Genomic DNA, 19,441 nt, shown 5'->3' with positions numbered 1-19,441 from the left:
ATTTATCATAAGTTGTTTTGAATTAAAAAAAAAGTTTGAAAAATTAATAGACATAGCAATAAGACGGATAATTTGACAACAGCTTCTGTCTTTTCACCCAAAGGACTCACATGCCCTCTCCGCTGACTTTGCTGTAATTTTTCAAAATTAGCCAGGAGAGTTTCAGATTTTAGTTACACTTTAATCACTAAAGAGAAGCTGACCTTTAATCTAATTGGAAAGTCAGCATTTCCAAAGATGCTGCAAACATTTCACAGCCAGTACACAGCAGTAAGTTTATACTCGGCCTGTCACACCAAACGGAAATTGGTTTACAATTCTAGCTTCCGATTCGGGAAATGGCTAAAGGATGATTCCACCTAATTTTTCACTACCTTCCGCATCTTTAATGAACTCTAGTTTAAAAACTACAACACCTAGACTCTTCAAATCTGGACTGGATTATTCTGCTCTAACAGCAGAATATTTCAAACAATGTTTGGGATTCGTGAAACTTTTTTCTAATTTGTGAAACTTCACTTCACTTACAGACGACTGCAGAGGATCTTTAGTGGTTCTGACAGTGGGGATGATTTGTTCCCTCTGCTGCAGTAATAATCCTCTGCAGAGCTTCTTCCGTTGGTCCAGTTGCTGTTCTCTGCATTCAACCATCTGGTTCCAGAATCTCATCTCATCAGAATCAAAACCGCCAAACAACATATTTGATAAATCCATTTTAATGGAAAATGTAAAACTTTTTTGAACTTTAATGTACAAAGCATCTAACAGTTGCACTTCAAAATTGAAAATTGAAGCAAGCCATGTTTTAAAAAAATACTTCACTTAATGTATATATGTATATATTTACACTTTATAGTTAACTTCTTTATTATTTTCACCTTTAAACCTCAAAAATTCACAATAGTAAATCTTATCAAAAAAGCAAGACAATTCTTTTATTAAATAAATTACATCTTTTTTGTAAATGTCAAAATTTTACAGCGATTAGTTTTGTTTTCATAAACTGTTGTGTAGAAGTCTTTTTTTTTTTTTTTTTTTTTTTTTACATAATACAACTTTACAGTCTGAGCAATAGCTTGGCAGTTCATTTTCAGAAAATAGATTTATGGCATGAGGACTGGAGAGTGTCAATATTTCCCAAAGTCACAGGCATTAGCTGTGTGTGTGTGCGTGTGTGTGTGTGTGTCCTCCATCACAGTAGAGATCATAACAACTGAAACCACAGAGTAAAAGAAAATAACTATACAGCTCACATTTACATGAATTCTCTCTTCTTCATAACATTGCATTTTCAGAGCTGGAACGTCTCTGCAGAGGAAGAAATGACAGTTTGAGAAAGAAAACAGAAAACAGAGAGCACAGAACACAGACAAGAACGTCTAGAAAACAAAAGACACAGACAAACTGGAGAGAAAAGAAGGGAAAGAAAAGAGGCAGCTGAGGCTGCTGAATTAAGCATCCTTAATCTCCTCCTGGTTCTTCTTCTGTTTTTACTCCTTGATTTTCTGGAGCCTTTGAAATTTTGTGTTTTGCTCCTGATGCTGCTGGTGATGCTGCTGAGATCAGCAAAATCTTGCTTCCCAGAAGCCACAGGCAGATTAAAGTGAGCCTGTCCTCAGCAGTTCCCACAGAGGCTCTCAGGGCTCAGACTGTCGCTGATGCAGCAAGCCAAGGTCAGGCCAAGGGGTCAGAGTTCCTCCAGCAGTCCTTGGTATCCTGCAGTCATCTCTGTTCTGGTTCCAGGCAGCAAAGCTTCAGTCTCATGGGTCCAGCAGGCACTCTGGTCCTGGCTCTCCGTTTGGCTCAACAGAACATGGACACAGCTGGGTTTGGAGTAGGCCACTAGATTGGGTCTGACACTGCAGAGCCTCCGGGGTCATGTGAGCAGCTTTGATCAGACCACCTTCAGCACATGATGAAGAGGATGAGGCTGAAGACCGGCGAAGGTCGGAGGTCGTTTTGGATAGCACGGCTGAGGTTAACTAGGTGTCATGAATTCTCTTCCTTCAGATCTATGTCAGAGTTATTCCTCTTCAATGAGCTCACCACCTCCTTCACACAGTGGTACAAAATATTCTTCACCTGAAATCGGGACAAACATCAACAATTTTAGATGTAATCAAAAGATTGAACCTAGATTTCTGTTGATATATGGAAAACTTCTAAATGAGCTTCATTTCTCTTCTGCTCCTACTACAGCCCAGAATTGTCCAACTTCTGCCTTTCATATGAAAAGCGTTTTTGGCAACCTCTAGTGGTCAAACTGAGAAGAACTGTTGCTCTTCTCTCAGCAACAGTTTAGCAACAAATATTGTTATTGTTCATAAAGCATAAGCATTTTAGCCTTATTCTAACTTTGCAAATTACTTGATAAAATTATATAATAATGAAATAATTTTAATGTAATATTGAAACTAAGTGTGCAAATATAGAAATGTAAACTCTACAGGTTTCTTTGGTCTAATAATATCTGTCAGTGGTGAAAGACAGTAAAGACACAAAGAGACCAGGTTTATTTTGCTCTGATTATACTCAAATTATTGCCAGGATTTTAGTGAGTTCAAAATTGTAACACAATTAACTCTAATTATTATTATTATTTTTTTTTTTTACATGCAAAAATCTTGAGCCGGAACCTCTGCGCTGTGTGTCTCGTATGACTGTAACCACTGGTTTCGTCTTCCAAACCGATCTGATTGGACGCTGGAAAACACTATTTTTGTGTTCAAGTAGTGCTAAAAGGATTTAACCTATCAATGTATCTTTTCAAACCTAAAGTTTATCATCCTGTGGATTCATAGATTTAACCTTGGATATTATTCATGTGAAACACCAAAGGGATCCTAGCCTGTTCCTCAGCTTCCTTACCTGCAGCTTATCCTCATAGTTGACCTCCTCTTTGTTGGCACGCAGCTCCTGCGTCAGGTGGAAGGACCTGCCCACATGCTCAGGAGACACAAAGTCATTGATGACTTGGACACAGCTGTGAAGATTCTGGACCTGATGGACAGGAAGACATGAAGTTCAGCACAGGACAAATGGACCACAGTCTACCTACTGCAGAAATAATTACATGTTAAGAAAAAACTCTGTGAAATGTGTGCTTGGTTGTTTTTTGTCTTGTTTGTAACCAAGACTCTTGGCGATACGTTTTCTTGGAGCCTCTTATTCCTCTTCAATGGTTTGGGTCCAGAAGGAGAGTGGAGTGTTTGTGGGTTGTACTCATGACAGACTGACCAAATCTTCTCTGTCACTGCCAAACAGTTTTTGGAGGAAGCAGTATGATGATGAGGGGCAGGATCTCCATCACCGGTTGCCATTGGGTGTAAAGTTTGTCCCAGACAGACCGACACACCCACACTGCCTCTGAAACAAATGCTGCCTGGAGAAAAGGACACCGTCCCACAGCCACGTAGGACCAAGCTGGTGACAGCCAGAAGGAGAGCATCAGGATGACTGCGGTTCTGTATGGTTCTCCCATGTTAGTTAAACTACCCAAAAGTAAAAAACTTCCAGCCTCCGATCCAACTAACGGCTCTAAACCAGAATCATCATCAGAATGAGCTGCCTGGCGTTGGTAGAGAGAGTTTGACTGGTTTTTCTTTGGTGAAACCAAACTGAACTTTGCAGGTTGACACCGATGAGTTTTTCTGACAAATGTATCTCCATGTTGAGGGAAATAAAGAGCCTGTTGGCTAAGAGCACAGCCAAGAGGCATCGCTACAACAAAGACTTGAAGACAGGAAATATCCCAGTGGCTGTGCTGTGCAACTACCTGGTGCATGGCCCCTGCAGGGATGAGGACAGAGTCTCCCAGGAACTGAACAACAGTCCAGCCTTGAACTCCATGCTCATCCAAGAGTCGCTGGCGCTGCTTCCTGCTCAGGTACCAGCTCTGCTCTCTGACTGGGTCCTGGTCCAGACACACATCCATACCTTGCTCCTTACACAGCTGACAAAGGAAGAGAGTTTGTGAAGTGACAATATTATGTTGTGCAAAATGGCACTGGATGCACTGAAGAATCGTCTGAGACTGCTGCAGGTATTCCATGCAGTTACCAACCTTGTGGAGAAATTCCTGGACTTTGTCCATGTCTTTGTTGAGGTAGATGTGCCACAGCGCTCCAGGTATCTCACTGGAGTCCTTCAGCCGCCTTCGAACGCCCTCGTCTAAATCTTCCTCCTCAAGACGCTTCAACACTCCTACAGACACACAGTCACAATCAAACAGTGCTTACCCATTCATTCTGATGTCACTTTTGTCACATTTAAAGGTTCCAGACAAACAAATAATAATAATTGTGAACAAGGTTCTTCTACAGTCATTTTTACCTTTAAAACAGAACAGTTCAGAAGTCATTCATTCATCCCAAACATATGCATTTCTGATTTGTATTTCTTAACTAATAAGTTTTATGGTATGTTCAATACAATTCTCAGCTGATTTTAGAAAAACCAAAAGACAATTCAGTCACACAAGTTGCTTCGTTATGTCTCAAAAAGAATCATTTTAAGTTACCAGTTTTGGATAGGACTCCGTTCCCTTTCGCCACTCCGACATAAACCAGGACAGACACCACATCTGATACTTCAGCATGGAGGTTGGCAGTTCCAAAGTCTTGATCCTGAGATGCAGCTACGCCTGCAGCGACAGACAGCCTTTAATCACTGCTGCAAAAGTGAAGGCAGCGGAAAATTACACCTGGAAAGCACATTTGAACATCCCAGGAAAAAAAGTCCTCCTGAAGGAGTTTCTTCTGTGTTGAAAAGATATTGATGGTTTTATTATGGACCTTGGTCAAACAGGTCAGCAGTGTTTAACTGAAGCTTTTCCAAACTTAAACCAGATTACTGCTGTGCATTTATGCCTGGTGCTTTAATTTCAGCCAGCTGGTATAAAATTAAAACCATCTACCTAAAGTTGCTAATGTTGGTGGTGAGAGGGGGGGAAACTGACAGGATTCTGCTTTTACTGACATTATAGAAAAACATTTTTCCTCTGAGGAAAAGTATTTCAAAAATAAGTCACCCATGGCAACAACTAGGTTACATCCAGTATTCTGAAGCTTTCAAAATATCAGCTATGTAGAGTTAGAGTTAGCAGTGCAAGTAGTGCACTGACTCTTGTCCATTTAAAGGCAAGACTCAAAATACTGATTTCAAAAGACTTGAATCAAGGTTAACCAGGGATTTTATGTCAGTCTGTTACCATGCATAGCAATTGTCTGAAAAATGTTTTCAGCCTTTATAATTGCATTAAGTGGTTGTGTCTTTATTGTGTTAAAGAGCTAGATAATGGCCGACACTCAGCTGTAATCTGTTTTTCTGCTGTTAGATGTCTCTTCATCTTACACACGTCACATTTAAGCTCTCAGAACATAAACACTGTGTCTTCATGTGAACTCTTGTCTACAATGAAGAAATGAAACTAAACCTGAGCAGGTTGTCCTGAGCTGATCCTCTTACCATATGCACAACATAGTCTGGGTCCGAGGTCAGGTCTGACGAAAAAAGATGGCAGGTGTGAGGCGAGGTTGAGGCTCCCTTCTGGATCCGAATACTCTGGCAAAGGAAGGTTCTTCATCAGGTCGTCATACCTGAAAAAGATATTTATGACAGATTATAAAATAAAGCTGGTTTTATAGTCATTTCATGACTTGGCAGATAGTTGTCTTTTTAGAGTTTCTCTACAGAATACACAAAATCTAAGAAAATACATCAAATTGATGCTATATTTAATGTATTTGTCAGAATTTCAGTCAATCTTCTGGCATTCTACATGGACATTTACCTCTGAACCAAATTATCTCATAAAATTACGATGATGCTGACTCATTATAATTTTATTAGTGTAAACAAATAATCACAGTTGGATTATATTTTCAGTTAACTTATCAGGATTATCAAAAAGCCATGAGATCATCATCTCGACTTTTAATGTATAAAAATCAAACTGAATGAAAACTTCTGAATTTTAAAAGTTGTGAAAACTTTCTCTTGGTCATTTTTTGGCATTTACTAATCTAGAATAAGTTCAGTAATTGTAACTGAACTAAAAGACGAAATCTTAGATTTTATTTCAAATACGGAGAAAAAAAAATATTTTTATACGCTGCATGAAAATGTCAGTATATTAATAAAATGTTCAGGTTTAACATGTGAAACATTTACCTTGATGGCATCAGAGCCATGAACTCCTCCCCAGACGGCCAGTCCTTCAGCCGGTAGACCATGGGTTCACCGTCTTTGGACTTTGGTCGCTCTTAACAAGGAACAGAGTTTTAGTTAGATTAAACAATAAAAAAACAGATCTATAATCCACCTAAACTCACTGGTAATGTCTTCAAATCCATCCCAGAACTCCTTTATTCCAGAGTTGGACACCACCTGGTCTTTGCAGTTGAGGAGGTCTCCCTGGTGGTCTGCAAACTCCTGGTTAAAGGAGTCGGCCTTCCACAAGTTGACATTCAGTCGCTTATGGATCCCAGACACTAAGACAGGCTGGAAATGCACAGAAAACACAACAATTAACTGTCGAGCCTTTGCTGCTGATGGTAAGCGTGGTAACGGATGATTTGGATTTGACTGTACCTGTCCTTGTTTCCAGCACTCTCTGAACAGCTTCCAGTTGTTCTGATTGCGGTGATCTTTGAGCCACAGCAGCCGCCTGTTGTTTAGCCATGAGTGAGGAATGTCTGGGTACTGATTGGTGGAATCCTCCAGCACCACTAGAGGCACAGTGGCTGACTTCTTCCTTTGTGCTTTGGTGTCGTCCATACCAACAGGGGCAGGGTTGCTGTTGTTGCTAGGGGTCATGTGATCCTGCTTGGTCGACAGCTTGGTGGTGATGCTCTGGCGGCTGGCAGGGATTTTATTCTCTACCACTGAAGCAATGATATCATCCAGGATGTTTGGCATAGTCCGGCCATCCTTTCCAGTCTGTAGACACAAAAGAAAATTTTAAGAAACTCAAATTAAGCAGCTTCACTGTAAATTTGAAAATCTTAAGCTTGTCTAAGGTGATGCAATAGTATTCACCATTTAATGGGATTAATGAGCTGGTCAGTTTACCTGTGCAGCAGTAGAGTAAACAGGTGCAAAAGCAATTCCTGCATCAGTAGAACCCAGCTTGAGCTTTCCTGCAGTGGTGGTGAGCAGGTCTCTGAGCGTGGAGCCCTGCTCTGTGCTGTTAGCCACCAGAGATGGGTTTTTACACTGCTGCAAGACCCCTTCCCCATCCTTCTCCTCTTTCATACATTTACCTGGCACCACTGACTGCTTGTTTTCTGTTACACACAAAGAGCAACAATTTAGCAACGTACTTTCTAAAATTAAAACCAAACTTAAGATACCACCTGTGAGATGGATAAAAAAAAGTCACTTCCTTTTCTCACCTTTCTTTTCCTCCCTGGATTTCTGCTCTGCAAGGTCAGCCAGGAAGTGAAGTGGGGACTGAGACTCAGGTGGGGTGACAGGTGTACTGTTGTGGTCACTGCCAGGATTGCTGCCCCCCCCATGCCCTCCGTTGGTTTCTGCCTTGGCTCCTCCATCCTCTGGGTTCTGCTGGGAGCCGGGCTCAGCCTTCACGAGAGACAGCTTGTTACTGTGGTTCAGCACGTTCTGCAGGACCTGGTGGACAGAAACAACAAAATTACATTTAAAGACAGACTGAGTTAAGGTCTATAAATTCGCATCAAATATGACTTTTAAGAAATGTGTTCATTATTTGACATTTTGAAATTGGGCCGTTGTCTCTTTAAAAAACCCTGATCTTTTTAAAACTCTGCCTTCAGGAAGTCATCAGAGTATGACTCTTCTATTCATCCTTTACCAAAGCTTTTACCAATGCTGCACTGAGAAGTAACTCCTGTCATGCGCTCATCAGATGCCGTTCCACCAGGTTTTTGCTAATTGCTGCTGGCTAGTCTGAAGGAGTTGAGTGGTGGACTGGCTGCTTCACAAGGTGGAAGTTAGGAAACTGCTAAGGCTCGGTCCAACAAGGTGTTTTACACAGCTGAATGGTTGTCATGAAGATGAAAGGATTTCACAAACATGTATAAAAGAATCAAGACAGCACTTCATGTATGTTTTTGTGAAGAAGTAGCATTATAGGGTAAAGCTAAAAAAAAAAAAGTATTTTTTACAGAATAACACCTTTTTAAATTCAACAGCTGGACACAGACTGAAGGTGAGAATCCTTAAAAAATGTTTGAACTGTTGACTCAGTCTGTCTGCATCATGAGGAGGTCAGAAATTCTGCAGCCCATCTTCTAGTTTTATAGTCCAGTTAAGGAGTTAAATAGGATGGGGGATCAACATGTGGGGAAGTCTCTTCAAATCTACCTTGAATTTCTATTTATTTAAAATCTATGCTATGCTTAGAAGCAGATCACAATATGTATGTAAAAGTTCCCTCATTATGAATGAGCCTGTGATGTGTCAGAGTGGGGCAGGCTGCATTACCTGTGACAATCCGTTGGTTGCCGGGAGCTTGGTGAGGACGTTCTGTTTGGTGGAACAGGGACATTTAAACGGGATGTTGCTTTTGTCTCTCAGGGAGTGAATTGAGGTCACCAGCTCTGTTAACACTACAATAAAAAGAACATTACATATGAAAACATGTTCAAACACAAACGTTTCAGTAAAATATACCATAACTATACAGAGTGGAAATGTAAAAATCAGAAATATCATCACATTAAAAACAGACTAGATGGTAGCATGCAGCGTACCTTTGCCAGGGATGATCTGTGTTGGCATGAGATGCTTATGGTCATGAGGTTGACCTTTAACACACTTCAACCAGCCATACAGCTCTTTATCTAAACAAAGGGAAGACACAAGTCATTAGCTTCAGAATTAGCCAACATCCGAATGATTCCAGCCCAACAATACTCATGCTACTGCAGACAACAGGGAAGTTTAATTCTCTGGTAACTACTGTGATCAAGTCTTCATAGTTAACAAAAAGCTGTGAGATAAAACTACTTTATTCCATGGAATTTATGGAAGATATGTTATGTAAAGCTGTAGGTTACATGTTAGGTCTTGAGTTTGTTTTCACAGCACTTTCAGGATCAGGTGGTCTAGTGCTGCCCGTCTACAAAAAACAAACACTGACCTTTGCAACTCCTTCTCTCCTTGGCTTTGTAGCAGTCAAGGCAGACCACAAAGCCACATTTCTGGCAGACCCAGTGGATGTTAAAGAGTGTTGCTTCACAAGCGTCACACATCTCTCTAACCCCTCTCACTGCCCGCTTCCATGCTAGCTTTGCTGAAACAGAACCAAAACAAAACCACATTCTGTATAAAAATCTGAGCAACTTTTTTATGGCCCAGGCATGAAAAGAAAATCCTGTGTGAATTGTGGCTTTTTCACATCTTTTTCACATAGTTCCAAAACTAAACTAAGTCTAGGTTCAGGAGTACAAACACAAACCCTGAATTCCATTATCATTTTTAAAGGAAGCCATGCTGGAATAAGTTTAAGAGATCTGCAGCTCAGGAGGATTACATATAAAGACTTGTTTAAATTTATTGCTAAAAATGTAAAAGGAAAACCTGCATTCAAACACAACTACAGTTATGAACCTCAATTTTTTCTAAAATTACATACTTCCCCATTAGTTGACTTTAGTCTACTAACCATCCTTCTTGATCCAGCTGGCTGCAGTGTTTTCAGTCATCACCATCTGACAGAACTTATCTCCTATGTAACTGAGGATGTACTTGGCAGTAGTCTGGTCCAAGTGGCTGTCCTCCAGGGGCCCAGGGGCCCATAAGGCCAGGGCCTCTTCGTCAAACTGGTCTGGGGTGGAGAAGCCATCCATTCGGATGACTCCATTTTTGCTGAAGGAAAGCCTGGATGGTATTAAAAATAAAAAATGAGATTTTTGTATAAAGATCAATAAAGCTTCTGAGAACACCACTGGAAGTTCAGGAAGGTTTTTACAAGAAAAGAGATTTTTTTTTAATGGAGGGGGGAAGAACACTCTTGAAACTCAAACTAACCAAAACCTCAAATATCACAGCAATGACCCATTTGTCTACGATGTCTGCACTGAAAGACAGACTCACTTCAAAACGTTAGGCATTACCTACTTTTAGATTAATTCATCTTTTTTCTCAATTATTTGACCTCTTGGGTCAAATAATTGTTGACCCAAGATTTCAAACCATGTGCAGAATTCTCAGTAGTTCATCAAAAGCAGCATATTCTCCAAAGGTGTGACAGGAATCCGTCATGTTTACTCACACAAAACACAATTCACCATCACACACTGCAAGATGGAAAATATTGCAAGGCAGCTTTAGAATAAATCACCAAGAATTGAAAAGTTAACACAAATCAAGTCAAAAGTAAATGTAGATGCCAGTGCTTCTCTGTCTCAGGAGAACCAGAGCTATACGAGTCAGATGACATATTTTGTTAATAATCTTTAATGTCAAGCTATCTGACAAATCACACACAGTCTGGGCCAATTGCAGAATGACTGAAAACAGATAGGAAACACAATATTCTGTACAGGAGGACTGCAAAATGGAACTACGGTGGCAATGTTGAATTTTATCTCCTTAAAAAATGTGTAGGATTATTCATAAAGCAAAATTATGGAATCCAATCTGAAATAGAAAAATAATTATACTTCAACATTTATAACTGGACAAAGCTCATGTTGTCATCTGAAAACCCAACTAAAATAAGGAAAATATTCAAAACAAAATATCTCCTCCGAGACACAGATGGGTGAGAAAGTCATTTACCGTCTGAAATAGTAGAACCGGCAGAAGACGGGGGAATGTGCTGGCTCCTCCCCCTTTTTACTGCGAACGACCCGGCACTCTCGACACTTCTGGAGATTAGGTCCAATTTCAGAACACGAGTCATCCTGCAGAAAGGACTCCCCGGTCTGTTTGAGCTTCTTCACTTTCCTCCAGTCCTTCAGCACAGAACGAGGGATGCCATCTGAACAGAGCACACAGCAACTCATTAGTTCTGGACGTGACAGACAGATTACACAGAAATGAATCAGAATCACAAATGTCATCCTGATTCATTTATGATTAAGCTGGCAGCCTTTGTTCCATTTGAAAAAAAAAACTTTAAGACTTGAGAAAAACATTTGTTGTTTTACTCTCATGTTAAAATGTAGACCTGGTTTAAAAGGGGGATATTATGTAAAATGTACTTTTTTAACTTTATCTGAGTTTGTTCTTTTGATTCTTTCAGAAATCCTTTATAGCCAGTCAGAAGCTGTCTCTCATGCTCCACAGAGCTCCCCTCCCTCACTCAGCTCCTCAGAAGGAACAAGCAAACACCTGGTGAAAGTGTGCGTCTGCTGAGGATAGTATAACAACTACTTTGCAGTACCGTGCCTAAGAATGGTTGTAAATGGTATCATGGAGGAGCATTGCTGTGATGAGGTGCTGTAGGTGTAGTGCTGGAAAGATCAGGCACCTCTCAAAGAGGCAAAAACCCAATTCAAGCCGTCAAATTGTGAAGTTAAATATCTTTGAAGTTATGCTTTATATAGAGAGCATTTTTATAACAACTGAATATAACAGTTGCTTGACTGTGCTATGAAATGCCACTATGTAACTAGATAATAAATAATACCATCTTTTCAAAAGATTTGGAGAAGGCTATTTTAGGATCCTACAAACATTCCATGTGTCCCCTGAGGAAACTGGGACACGTTGCCTCAGGGGCAGCTATGACAGAAGCTTGCCATACTTGGTGTGGGAATGTGTGCATGAATGGAAATGACTGATTTCATTGGAAAGCGTCTTTGAAATGCACTATATAAGTCTGATGTCATTTCATTAAAAGTTTACCTCATCAAATCAGCCACTACAATTGAGGCAAAATCCCAAAGGGATCAATCAATCAATCCATCTATCATCTTCTGCTCTCACATGACAGAGTTTGACTGACAGACCAGCTCACCAGGTCATGTCTCTATGTTAGTCACCCCACTGTTGTCAGCGCAGTAACTTCCTTACTATATTTAGCGACATTTTAGACAAAAAAAATGTTGGTATTGGCCAAAATCAGAATAGGCAGTTCGATTAGATAGGTAATCTGTGATCAGCAGGAAAACTGCAATCGGTGCACCCCTACTTTAAAATTTTCAGTGTCTTGCATTCTTTTTACATTTGAAGAACAACATTAATGAGGGGGAAAACACTGTTTCAAACATTAAGGATACAGGACTTACTGCTGCTTGCCAGTTTAAGCTTGGTTTTCTCACGAGCTGATCGAAAGATACCATTGGGCTTCACATCCTCATCGTCCTTCTCATGGTCTCCTTTCCTTTTGGCCATATCATTCTGTTTCTTCTTATAGGTTGGTTTAGATTGGCGTTTTGCTCTACCCTCCATCTTGCTTTCACTGGTGTCAGAGTCGTCTCCGGCACTTTCTGACCCAGAGTCATAAGAGCGTTTGAACCCTCGCCTTGAGGATTTCTTTTCCTCTCCACCTCCACCAGTTGATCCAGCATTCTTTCCCTCCAGGTTTCGTTCACCTTTGCTTCCAATGTCTTTGTTCATGTCCACCTCACTGGACGTGGAGGCACTGAGATTGACCGTACAGGGCTTGATCATGTCTGACATGGCTGTAGTGTTGCACATGCTGGTTGTGGTGGTAAGCAGCTTCTCTGCTTTCGTGCTAGAGGAGACAGTCGTAGAAGTCTTGTCCTCCTCAGAGTGTCTCGTTAACCAGGCTTTCTTCAGCTTGTGGTAGTTACTGGGCTGTGCTGAACCCAGCGAGGTTGATCCGGAGGACTGGCCATTAGGTAATGGACTGGACGTGCCTGGTGTTGTGCTACCAGGTGCACAGCTGGTGTTGCTAATCTCACCTGAGGAGACTCCGCTAGAACAGGGTGGAGGGGTGGAGCTGTGACTGGATGTCTTTTCAACTGGTTCCACAATTGATGAAGTGTTTCCAGTTGGCAATGATGCAGGGCCAGCAGGGAGGTTGGTCTTAGACTGGGCTGCAGCCAAGGCAGCCTTGTGCTTTTTGAGATGTACAAAAGAGGACAAGTTAGGCTGGTTAGAGGCAGTAATGGGACTAGAAGCAGAGGTGTTGCTTTGAGCAAGTAGGGCCGAATTAGTCAGAGGCAAAGACAGTCCTGGTGATATGGAATGTGAGTCAACACCTTCTCCTGAGAGGCTGGGCAGCCAGTCTCCAACACCAGGTTTAAGGTTTCCAAACTCGGCTGAATATCCTGACTTTGGTGGTTTACTCTGAATATCAACACCTGGTGAGAATACAACAGGGGACCTGCACATAGAGTTCGTCGTGCTGACACCTCCAGGTCCCTGATAGCTTTGCATGGAGGTGGCTTTATACGAAACAGAAACATTGTCCATGTTTGCGTTGACTTGAATAACTCTGCCTCCTCCAGCTTCTTGAACAGCCTCCCTCATACGCAGACATTCCCCTGGGAGCCTCGAAGGGTAGGACATAGAAACCTCCCTATGCACTGTAGCACCAGATTTGTTAGCACCAACTGGACTTTCATACCTAACTGACGTATTCGGACGTACAATGACGGAGGCCATTGCTGCTTGAGGCTTACCCCTGAACACATCTGTGTCTCTACAGAACACACTTCCTCTTTCTTGAATCAAATCTCTACCACGCCATCCATCTGTCATAACATCCCCACTGATAGTGGAGGCCACTGAGGTGACGGCAGCACCAATTCCATGGACTTTGACATCCCTGAGTTCTGGCACCAGCGTGGGAGGCTTCTGCTGCTCTGCTGATGTTTTGGTGCCAGCTGTTGGTAAGCTGACTGGCTGGATGGGTGTGAGGGTTGGGGGTGACAGACGTCCACCATAGCCCACTTTGTCCCTCTCCTTGTCCTTCTCTCGCTCTGCTGTCTCTTTGCGCTCCAAGGACAGTTGTGTGGGTGGATGGTAGACAGGAGCTCGGTACAGAGATGGCATTGCCCTGAGCTGGTGTTGCTGATGCTGATGATGGTTGGAGACCGAGGACAAGGAGGATGACGTGGAGGTGGTATTGGAGGCGGCAGGACTGTGGCGATCCTTCCTGTCCATGCTCGTCAAATGTTGATGAGGGATAAGAGTAGCCTGCTGGCTGAGCTGCTCAGTAATTTTCCCTGCTAAACCCTCACCTCCCTCTGGTTGGTGCTTTATAAGAGGAGGGGGCTTAGAGAGAGAAGCTTTGGGGTTGTAACTAACTAAAGACTGACTTCCCTGACTTTGCAGTGCGACCCCAACGCTGACCCCCACTACTTTGTCATAGTAAGAACTTTGCTCCTTGGAGGGATACAGCCTTGGAGGCTCATTCACAACACTGTTTGAGATTGTGGTGTAGTAGCTGCTTTTTTCTGGCTGGATGACTTGGGGGTGAGTGTGGCTGGTCTTTGGACTTGAAGAGGCAAGAGCTGGTATCCGGACAGGAAATGCTGGCTCTTTGCTCCTCTCCCTGTCCAACCCGGGGTCAGAGGGCCGCAGAATCTTAGCAGTGAAAGGCGCAACTTCAATGCTCTCCTTCAGGATCTGTCGATTTTCCTCCTTGTATTTAATAGTCCGGTCTGCAGCATGGAGTACTTCCTGAAAATTGAAAATCCACATATTGTCAATAATTACAAAATTGCATTAAAATAATTTTAAACAACATTAAAATGGTCAAAACTACAATAAAAGATCCACTCATTCATTCAAAACATTCTATACTCTAGACTTAGTAATAGTTCTTTGTACTTTTGTGTTTTCATCTTCTAAACTTTTCTTGTTAAGTTTAACACAACTTTTAATGGGCCTTTATGTCTGAAGTGAAAGCTGTAACATTTTTAAATGTTTAATAGGAACAGTAGTTCTGTTGATACATCCTGCTACAACTCATGATCTGAATGTGACCTGAACTGAAAATGAGTTTGAAAATCCTGCTGCACACCTTTTTGTTATTAAAGGAAAACACTCGAGACAGTGTTCAGACCACAATAAGTTATTCTTTTCTTCTATTTTTTACAAAAATATAGAATGTTGAAAATCACAAAATTTAAGATTTATAATAACATTATTAAACTACTGAAATGGGAAAAATGCTAAATGCTTTTGTTTTTATTTACATCTGTAAATTCTGTCTGTTTATCATCAAAAACATATACAGCATTCAGCGGTGAATGTCCTCACACTGTTGGCTGATGAATGTCCTGACGAAGAACTTTTCACAAATATTAATTGAAATGTTTAAAGCAATGCTGTGAACGTTACCTCTTGGTTAAACAGGTTCAGCTGACTTCAAGCAGTAAAACTCTTACATGTTCTGATCTTTTTTTTCTTTTTTAAATCGCAGCTTTTCCTTTTCACTAGAAAAAACATGTTTCATAATAGCAGATTATTTTACAACAGAATATGAACCAAATAAAGGCAAAACTGCCATTTGGATAGTTCTAACTTTTTTTTTTATTTTACTTTTTTAATCCTAAATGCAAAATGTATATTTTTTGTATAGTTTTGGCATAATTACTGCTCTAAGTATGTTGGTCTTGAAGCAAATGGCCTTATTTGAGTCTGAATATTCCAGTCAACTGTTATTTGATCACTAAATAAGTTGTTACAGGTTCAAATGTTTAAAGTATGTAAGATGTTCATTATATTTGTTAACCCACATGATTTCCAGACTGAAATCCTTTTGATTCTTTGATGATTCCTTTGAATCATATTGTAATGTGCAGATAATGATTATATGATCTAGATTTGTGCTCTTTTGAGTGAGATCTGGATTTTCCTAAAAAGAAAATGACATTCAAGAAAAGTTTAAGTGGCACTAATACTTTTCATTACAAATGTATTTTACTTCATCAGGCAAACTCGTATGCTGGATGTGGAGTTCATTTTTATTCAGAATCCCACCTCCACCTGTTTATTATGAATTTAGGGAAGACATGAAAGGGTGCCCTCTGTCTAAAAATATGTTGACCTGGGCCCAACACCCCACATAACACCCATGTATGGCAGCTCTGGCCTCTCTGAAACAATGCTGATCCAGCTGCTGGAGGAACGCGTGTCACTATCTCCAGGGTGGCAACCACTGATTGGTCTTGAGATATTGCTCCTCATTGGATTTAAAATGTTACTGAAAGAATCGTAATAATATTGTGCAAAGTTATGCTGCATTAGATGTTGTTTACAGTCATTTTTATAACTTTGTGCACCCACCTTCATTTTCAAGTAAAATGCCTCAAGACCAAGTCGAGTCCATCAAGTTGAATCTAAAGCCATTAAATCTGTAACTGGAGTCAGACTAGATCAAACTCACAACTTGAGTGCATGTCTCTGTTATTTAGAAAGCCTTTAGAGATGATGGCTTTGTAAAGAAATCATCATTGATGACGCACTTTGATTGCACAAGCTGTCAGTGTAGCTACGTACCTGTGTATTTGTCAGGCGGGCTTTGCTGTGCGGATCCAGGTAAAGGCGGTGCAGGTGGACATCTTTTCCTGTTGGGGTACGACTTCTGTCTGTCTGGTCTGGCTTTATTTGAGCAAAGGTTAAATTCCTGACGGGATCCACAAAACCCTTTTTCTCCACATCTCTGCATACAGACAACACACACAAGTTCAAGCAGATGCTTTTGCCTGAAATCTCATCATAAAACAACATTTTGCAACCCTTTTTAAATGTTCGATAAGCAATAATGGTTTGTGTATCCTTAATGTTCCATTTTGAAAATACATTAACCATTGGAAACAGAACTAATGATAGCCACGTTTTTGAGAAGTTTTGTTAAGAATAGGAGGTTTTCAAAAGGTATTATTGGATTTTAACACTAAACAGACATCACTCTTAATCTCCTTTAAGTCTATTTTTGGGAAAATAAAGTAAAAGATTTATGTCTTACTCTTTATGAACATCCATGGCAGTCTTTGACATTGATGGGTTGGTATGCGTGCTGATCTTAGCAGAGGGGCGGTGAGCATCAGCACTGGCTGGCCTGACTGGAATGTGGTTCAGTAAACCGAGACCATCAGTGGAACTACCAGCAGCCTGATGCAACCATGGACTGGCAGTGTTCTGCACAGGACCAGCAAAACCCAGACAGGAAAACACTTTACCATCGCTGGTAAATGGCTACAGCAAGAACAAAGTAAATACAATAACACTAAAACTTAAAGAAAATGACAAACATTTCTATTTAAAGCCATACTATGTAACATTTACAAGAAATGTTTTTTTTACATATTTGCTAAAGTTATGTCATGACAGTAAAAATCATGCTCCTCTACCTTCTCCCAGTACTACCTCCGGAAATACACAGCGATCAAAGTCAGGAGGAGGGTCTTAGCGCTGTCAATCACTCTTATGCTCAAACCCTCCCCTTTGCTTTCTGCTGAGCTACAGGTGGGTCACTGCAACATAGCTTGCCATGAATGCTAAGACACCGATTACAGCGGTTAGACAAACAAACAAAAAAACTGTTTTCCTGTCTGTTAAGTTGTCACAGCCATTAGTACATTTAGCACGATGTACATGAGGGCAACGGCACTAAGTCCCGCCTCCTGCCTCTGATTGGTTGTTTCTACCTGGTAGCAGTCCATGTCTTCAGACAGTGATAGCAGCTCAAGGAGGAGGTGAAGGAGCTTAATTTTTTTTTCACAGATAATTGGGCTCAAACCATGCTGCCACAATATAGTAATAGTTCTAATAAACATGAAAAAAAAAAGAAAAATTGGGGGAAAAGTTACAGACTGAAGTTTTAACAGTTACGAGCTACTTTGTAAGTTTCCTACAATCCCAATGAAATACAAGCTCGATGTGATTTAAACCCCCTGAACTCTGAGTATTACACCTACCCTCCTTAGAGATGCCTCAGAATTCACAGTGATGGGATTTTCAGAGTGCACCCATTTAGCAGTTGGTGGAAGGCTGAGTCCTGGGGGGTACGGAGGTGGCGTTCCATTAGGGTACGGCCATATGATGGGGAACAAACTAAGACCTGCTGCTCCACCATGACCCTGAAAATAGAGGGAAGGTTTAGTAGACCCTTTCACCAATGCAACATTTCAGAATAAGAAAGAAAAGGATGAGTTTAAAACAGTAGAGGTATTATTGTGGTTCTTGTATCAGGTCACACACCTGCAAGAACTGCTGCTGATGTGTGGCTGCTGGGTGAGGAAGGGCAAGGTGGCTTAGACTGCCTGGGGAGTCCAGCCGAGGGTGTCCTGCAAACAGAGAGCCTGGGGGGGGATGCATAGCTGGGAGCATTCCAGGGGGCAAGAGATGTGGATGAGGGAGGGGTGAGGAGTGAGGAGGGGCGAGGAGGTGGGAGGCACCATGGGGATGGGTTGCAGATGTCAGGCAAGAGGAGTGTGGAGAGGGAGGGTGCAAAGGGTGCAGGTGGGGATGCAGATAGGCTGCCACATGATTGGAGGAGTTAGTTGGAGTGACAGAGTTATCTGCATCTGAGCGAACTAATGCTGGGTCCCTATAAACAGTGAAGGTCTCGTTCTTGTCGATGATTAGTGGACTCTTTGTGCTGCCGCTCCCACTGACTCCACCCGCCTCTGACCGCAACCCCACTGGCTTGAAACCAGAACGTGGAGGTTCCACTAAGTCCACCTTAATGGGCAAGCGAGCGCTTGGGGATGAGGAGGAGTCGGGGTACCTCAGGACTTTATGCTTACTGACCTCAGGAGTAGTGTTTGCTTTGGGTTTGGAGATGTCCAGGAGGCCCGGGTGGGGTTTAGCTTTAAGAGGGTCCGCCGGGTTCGGGTTGTGAGAGCTGCTGGGGGTCTGGGATTTCTGAACAGGACTGGATGTGTGGCTGGGGCTCACTTTGGATTTGGCCAAGTCCGGGGTGGGGGCCTTATGAAGGGGTTGCTGCTGTGGAGGTTTACTGGAACCCTCAGATAAAGAAAGAGGAACTCCATGGTGGACAGCTGTATATTGTTGCATCTGTTCTGCGTGTTGCTGCTCATGCAGCTGCTGTTGCTGATGATGAAGCTGATGAGGAGAAACAACAGTTTTCTCCTTGTCTACCAGGGATGTAGTTTCTGCTATGGATGAGACCGGCCTGGAAACACACAGGACAAAAGTAACTTTAACAAATCTGCTAATTTCTTCAACAAAAGGAAAAGAACATGTGAGATCCAAACACACTCCACCAACAGTGATGTTTTAATCCCTAGAAATACAACAGACACACATCATTCTGCCTTACTTTAGGGCAGTAATGATGAATCAAATCATTCAAATAACCCAATTATTCAAATTCTTCTAGACAAATTATTTGCTGCCGAGTTGGTGTTTTGTGCCCAGCATATGTGGAGCAAATAGTTCTGTAGCTAATGCTTAGCATAAGTGTAGCTTTACAGATTAATTTGCTACTATCCTGGTCACAACAAATGAGTGGATGCGTTTCAGAGCTTTGGTTCTGCTTGATGTTCTTTGAAGATGACGTGCTTTC

At 41.6% G+C, this 19,441-nt stretch overlaps 1 protein-coding gene across 4 annotated transcripts in view; it reads right to left on the bottom strand.

The window, feature by feature from the left end:
- Positions 1 to 737: 737 nt before the first annotated feature.
- jmjd1cb (jumonji domain containing 1Cb) overlaps positions 738 to 19,441 on the bottom strand; it is a 96,770-nt gene continuing 78,066 nt past the window's right edge. For all 4 annotated transcript variants that reach the window (XM_055021168.1, XM_055021169.1, XM_055021170.1 and 1 more), the window contains 21 exons: positions 18,112 to 19,048; positions 17,829 to 17,990; positions 16,877 to 17,049; positions 16,408 to 16,570; positions 12,219 to 14,583; positions 10,765 to 10,966; positions 9,647 to 9,861; positions 9,122 to 9,274; positions 8,733 to 8,822; positions 8,464 to 8,588; positions 7,395 to 7,629; positions 7,072 to 7,286; positions 6,592 to 6,939; positions 6,333 to 6,501; positions 6,172 to 6,262; positions 5,467 to 5,597; positions 4,520 to 4,642; positions 4,064 to 4,203; positions 3,776 to 3,952; positions 2,869 to 3,000; positions 738 to 2,082 (listed from right to left, as the gene is read on the bottom strand). In XM_055021168.1, the coding sequence (XP_054877143.1) occupies positions 1,990 to 2,082; positions 2,869 to 3,000; positions 3,776 to 3,952; positions 4,064 to 4,203; positions 4,520 to 4,642; positions 5,467 to 5,597; positions 6,172 to 6,262; positions 6,333 to 6,501; positions 6,592 to 6,939; positions 7,072 to 7,286; positions 7,395 to 7,629; positions 8,464 to 8,588; positions 8,733 to 8,822; positions 9,122 to 9,274; positions 9,647 to 9,861; positions 10,765 to 10,966; positions 12,219 to 14,583; positions 16,408 to 16,570; positions 16,877 to 17,049; positions 17,829 to 17,990; positions 18,112 to 19,048 (6,439 nt within the window). In that variant the 3' untranslated portion in view covers positions 738 to 1,989. The remainder of the gene's footprint in view (positions 2,083 to 2,868; positions 3,001 to 3,775; positions 3,953 to 4,063; positions 4,204 to 4,519; positions 4,643 to 5,466; positions 5,598 to 6,171; positions 6,263 to 6,332; positions 6,502 to 6,591; positions 6,940 to 7,071; positions 7,287 to 7,394; positions 7,630 to 8,463; positions 8,589 to 8,732; positions 8,823 to 9,121; positions 9,275 to 9,646; positions 9,862 to 10,764; positions 10,967 to 12,218; positions 14,584 to 16,407; positions 16,571 to 16,876; positions 17,050 to 17,828; positions 17,991 to 18,111; positions 19,049 to 19,441) is intronic.

This window comes from Poeciliopsis prolifica, unplaced genomic scaffold (genome assembly GCF_027474105.1).
Source record: "Poeciliopsis prolifica strain line A6 unplaced genomic scaffold, Auburn_PproV2 SCAFFOLD074, whole genome shotgun sequence".
NCBI classification, from domain to species: Eukaryota; Metazoa; Chordata; class Actinopteri; order Cyprinodontiformes; family Poeciliidae; genus Poeciliopsis; species Poeciliopsis prolifica.
This window is presented reverse-complemented; position numbering and strand designations above follow the sequence as displayed.